This window comes from Sander vitreus, chromosome 8 (genome assembly GCF_031162955.1).
Source record: "Sander vitreus isolate 19-12246 chromosome 8, sanVit1, whole genome shotgun sequence".
Taxonomy (NCBI): domain Eukaryota; kingdom Metazoa; phylum Chordata; class Actinopteri; order Perciformes; family Percidae; genus Sander; species Sander vitreus.
Genome location: NC_135862.1, coordinates 1,435,895 through 1,440,894, shown reverse-complemented (window position 1 = coordinate 1,440,894; position 5,000 = coordinate 1,435,895). Strand labels below are relative to the sequence as shown.

General features: G+C 49.1%; 1 protein-coding gene and 1 long non-coding RNA gene across 2 annotated transcripts in view; one reads left to right on the top strand and one right to left on the bottom strand.

The window, feature by feature from the left end:
• Positions 1-3,854, top strand: part of LOC144521751 (uncharacterized) — an 8,349-nt gene extending 4,495 nt beyond the window's left edge. The window contains exons 2-3 of the long non-coding RNA XR_013502352.1: positions 3,374-3,427; positions 3,780-3,854. This is a non-coding gene — a long non-coding RNA (uncharacterized LOC144521751). The remainder of the gene's footprint in view (positions 1-3,373; positions 3,428-3,779) is intronic.
• The window catches only part of fcsk (fucose kinase), a 24,329-nt gene that overhangs the window by 3,230 nt on the left and 16,099 nt on the right, over positions 1-5,000 (bottom strand). Inside the window, 5 exon segments of the mRNA XM_078256337.1 lie at positions 145-244; positions 990-1,177; positions 1,268-1,387; positions 2,377-2,520; positions 2,605-2,832. Of these exon segments, the coding sequence (XP_078112463.1) occupies positions 145-244; positions 990-1,177; positions 1,268-1,387; positions 2,377-2,520; positions 2,605-2,832 (780 nt within the window).

Sequence of the window (5,000 nt, the reverse complement as noted above, 5' to 3'; positions counted from 1 at the left end):
GGAAGCAGCAGCTTGTTTGAAGCTAGAGACGCATCAGATTAGCATGAAAACAGATCACGCGTGTTATTAACCTCGAGGGTCATCTTGCGGATTTAGGAGATTAGTTGGAGATTGGGTTATTTTAGGAGAGGGTGGTGCTCTCACCGTGTGAGCAGGCCCTGGCACATTCCTCTGAGGTGGCCACCAGCTGCTGGGCGTTGTGGACCATGGCGGGCAGGCGGCTGTACCAGCTACGGACCACATCCTGCAGACACAACATCAGCATCATCACTTCTCCAGCTGGGAGCTGCTGCTCTCTTGATGTTGGTTTTTTTGCATCTCTCCATCACATCTTTTATTGATTATGTGTGTACTTGTTTTCAGGCAGACAGACAGACAGGCAGACAGACAGACAGGCAGACAGACAGACAGGCAGGCAGGCAGACACAGGCAGACAGGCAGGCAGACAGACAGACAGACAGGCAGACAGACAGGCAGACAGGCAGACAGACAGGCAGGCACAAACATACAGACACAAACAGACAGACACAAACAGGCAGACAGACACAAACAGACAGACAAACACAAACATACAGACACAAATAGACAGGCAGACAGACACAGACAGGCAGACAGGCAGGCCGACACAAACATACAGACACAAACAGACAGACAGGCAGACACAGACAGACAGACAGACATACAGGCAGACAGACAGGCAGGCAGGCACAAACAGGCAGACAGACACAGACAGACAGACAGACAGACACAAACATACAGACACAAATAGACAGACAGACAGGCAGGCAGACACAAACATACAGACACAAATAGACAGGCAGACAGACAGGCAGGCAGACACAAACATACAGACACAAACAGACAGACAGGCAGACAGGCAGACACAGACAGACAGACAGGCAGGCAGGCAGGCAAACACAAACAGACAGACAGACAGACAGACAGGCAGGCAGACACAAACAGACAGACAGACAGACAGGCAGACCGACCTGCAGCAGATTGCGGGCCAGGCGAGTCTTGCCAGTGTAAACCAGCAGGAGGTGCTCCTCCAGAGAAAGCAGGAAGTGGTCCGGAGGGCTGAGACGTTCCACTTCCACCTGCAGCGGCAGACACGCTCTGGAGCGAGCCACCTTGACTCCGCCCACCAGCCCCCCCACCTGGTCCTGCCAGCCCCCACCTGCAGGAGGAGAAGGAGACAGCTCTGAGTCAGACGGGGTTGGTCTGCTCCGCAGAGGGAACGGGACAGCAGAGACAAGGGAACACAGACCTGTGGTGAGGATCTGCTCCAGGTACAGGACGCCATGGATCAGGGCGTCCGTGTCGTAGGTTCGACCCGTACACCTGTAGACTGCAGCCAACAGCGCCCCTGCCAGGATGCTGCTGGTACCTGCAGGACAACAACGCATCAACCACTAACCATCTCCCAGTGGAGGAGGACGCATTCACATCCTGAACTGCAGTACAAACAAATTAACCTTTAAAACATTATGGGATGGATCCCTACAGAGATAGAGCTTTTAGTTAAAGAGGAAGATCCTTTTAGTTTAACATGAAACAGCCCCGAAATCACCATCACCAAACTACACCAGACTCCATGTAAATAATCAGGACTTTTAGCGTGTATAGAGCCAGCATATCTCCACCAGACTCCATGTAAATAATCAGGACTTTTAGCGTGTATAGAGCCAGCATATTTCCACCAGACTCCATGTAAATAATCAGGACTTTTAGCGTGTATAGAGCCAGCATATCTCCACCAGACTCCATGTAAATAATCAGGACTTTTAGCGTGTATAGAGCCAGCATATTTCCACATGTAAATGGGTGAATTAAGGGTTTATTTCAACCAAACCAGAGTGGTGATTGTTGGAACAGTGGAAAGATGAACCAAGACGGCTTTTGGTAGTTTTATTTAGTTTCTGTCCACTTTGAATGAAGTGTGTTTTACGATGATAAAAGTCTTGATTATTTACATGGAGTCTGGTGGAGATATGCTGGCTCTATACACGCTAAAAGTGCTGATTATTTACATGGAGTCTGGTGTAGTTTGGTGATGGCGATTTCGGGGCTGTTTCATGTTAAACTAAAAGGATCTTACTCTTTAACTAAAAGGTCTATCTCTGTAGGGATCCTTTCATAATGTTGTCAGACACTTAGAATAATAATCTGAGTCTGTCAGCAGCAACAACAGACCTTTTAGTGGACGCTGACTGATGGAGCACGCTCGCCCAATAATTGTAGCTTGTTTCACTGCTGCGGTCTCGCTTAATTAAGTTATATTTATTAAATAAAAATACCATTAGTTGTCAAAAAGCACCAAAAACATCAGGAAAAGCAATACAACGTCAGTTGTTGTGGTGCAGGTTGGTTTCTCACCGAGTCCAGACCCGGTGGGCAGCACAGACCAGCTGTGGAGCTCCACACCTCCCCCCCACCGCTGCATCAGCTGATCACCCAGAGCATGCTGGGAGGAGAGAGACACCAGACCGCTGCACACACACACCGCCTTCAGCAGGGCTCCTGTAAAACACACAGACACACACACTCTGATTAATCTAGAAGAGAGCTGTCATTAATCCTGCCTCCCTCTTTAACTCTCTGTACCTGGTGCGTGTGGCTGACAGCAGTCCTTCAGGTCGTCCAGGCTGTTGCACACCGTCTCCGTGGAAACCCCGCTGTCCCGCCCGCCGGTGTAGCTGACCAGCAGTAGGCGGGGCTCTCTGATGCGACGGGCTCGGGCTCCAATAGGACGCTTCCCATCGACCTTCACCGCAACGTTGGTCACAGAGCCGCCGTGCTCGAAGGCGATGGGCGGCGTGTCGCTCCAGCCCCCTGAAACCCCAAAATGCTTCCTGAGTAAAATATCTATGTTTAAACCAATAAGAAGGCTCGACACAACATGAGGCTTTGCTCCAAGTATCACCAGGGACTCTACACCTTAACTACAGCACTGACAACATTGGTTGTGTACCCAGAGTTTCCTAAAAAGAGGTTTTAACACCCCCCGTTAGCTGTTGTTCTTCCGGTCTCCGTCTATCGAGCCAGTCAGAAATAGTCGAGGGAGGAGAGGAAAGATGGAAAGCTCCTAAAGCTTAGTTCCATGTAAATGCACGAGTTATTTCTTGTTTTGAACTAGTGTGTGATGTAGCAGTGTTGTGCCATTGAGAACGAGCTAGCATGCTAACGGTTAGCCCCCTAGCCCCCTCGTCTCAGCTAGTGACGTAGAAAGCCGTGCAGATGTTGACCAGCTGACCAGGAGACTGAAGACAGGACACATCTGCAGGTCCCTCAGCTTCTCCTGGTTTAAACAGTCTGACTTTCTCATTTCTCTGGGATTAAATGTCCAATATGTAACTCTCTCTGTGTGTTACAGGAGAGCAGCTCACAGCGTCATCGTCCAGACGCAGCAGTCCCATCTCCCGTTACGGTAAGAAATGTATGATTTTTGGTTTGGGTTTCCCAAGAGAAGAGCCTTGTAGGATGGAGAGTGCCTGGTTGGTTGGTCTGGTGTCTGGTTTTTTGCTAAGTTTGTATGCATTGTGGCCAAATGGCCCCTGAATCGTTGCCAGGCCGGGTACACACCTTCAAAGGTCTCCCATTGTGTTTGGCAAAACAAGAACTCAGCCTACAACAAGGCACGGCTGGCAACCACTAATCACCGCCTCCAGCTGCCTCTCGTTTGCCCTCGTCAGGCCAGGACAAAAGGAGCCACACCAACTAACGCAGGGGAGTCTGTGTTTGCCCCTCAAGCTAACCACGGCTCTGTTTCCTGCCCCCAGAAAGCCCGTAAATCAAGCCGAGGACGACGGGAGCCGGAGGTCTCTTCAGTCTCCACTGGATCTCGAGGTCTCCTCTCCCCTCCTTGCCCAGCTTCACCGGTGAGCCCCCCTTCTGCACCTCGCCTACCCAGCAGGTTCCCCAACCCTGCACACCAGCCACGCCACAAGGGAGCTACACTCCTTATTTTGCTGTACAAAGAAAAATAAAGCGCCCACCTTAGTGGGTTTTCACTGCAATGTGATTCTGGTCCATTCTTGTCCCGCCACAGCGTGTGAAAGCACCAGATACACAAAATACAGAAAAAAAAGTCTGTCCACTTTTCCAACCATCACAACTCATTTACATGTGGAAACACTGTATGTTGGCTCTATTAGGGCTTCACGATATGGGGAACATTTCTAACTGATACTGCGACATGATTCACGATATTGGAGGGAATGACCTTCATTATTCTCATTTTCATTGAAAAATATGATCATAGTGTGGTTTCTACGGTGGCCCTGAGGTGCAAATCACAACAGCAAATAGAAAAACGTGACAGCAAACAGGAAGACACGACAGCAAACAGGAAAACACGACAACAAACAGGAAAACACGACAGCAAATAGAAAAACGTGACAGCAAATAGGAAAACACAACGGCATTAACTTCTACCGTAAAGGTAGGGCCTATCTAGCAGAGGACGGAGCCTCCTGATTGGACAGACGGACTGTCTCTCTGTTAAAAGTAGGAGCTTTTCCGTGTTTTTCACCTCTCCTTCCTGTTAAAAGACAGACAGACAGTCTGACCAATCAGGAGGCTCCATCCTCTGCTAGATAGGCCCTACCTTTACGGTAGAAGTTAATGCCGTTGTGTTTTCCTGTTTGCTGTCGTGTTTTCCTGTTTGCTGTCGTGTTTTCCTGTTTGCTGTCGTGTTTTCCTATTTGCTGTCGTGTTTTCCTGTTTGCTGTCGTGTTTTCCTATTTGCTGTCGTGTTTTCCTGTTTGCTGTCGTGTCTTCCTGTTTGCTGTCGTGTTTTCCTGTTGTCGTGTCTTCCTGTTTGCTGTCGTGTTTTCCTGTTTGTTGTCGTGTTTTCCTGTTTGCTGTCGTGTTTTAATGTTTGCTGTCGTGTTTTCCTGTTTGCTGTCGTGTTTTCCTGTTTGCTGTCGTGTCTTCCTGTTTGCTGTCATGTTTTCATGTTTGCTGTCGTGTTTTCCTATTTGTTGTCGTGTTTTCCTGTT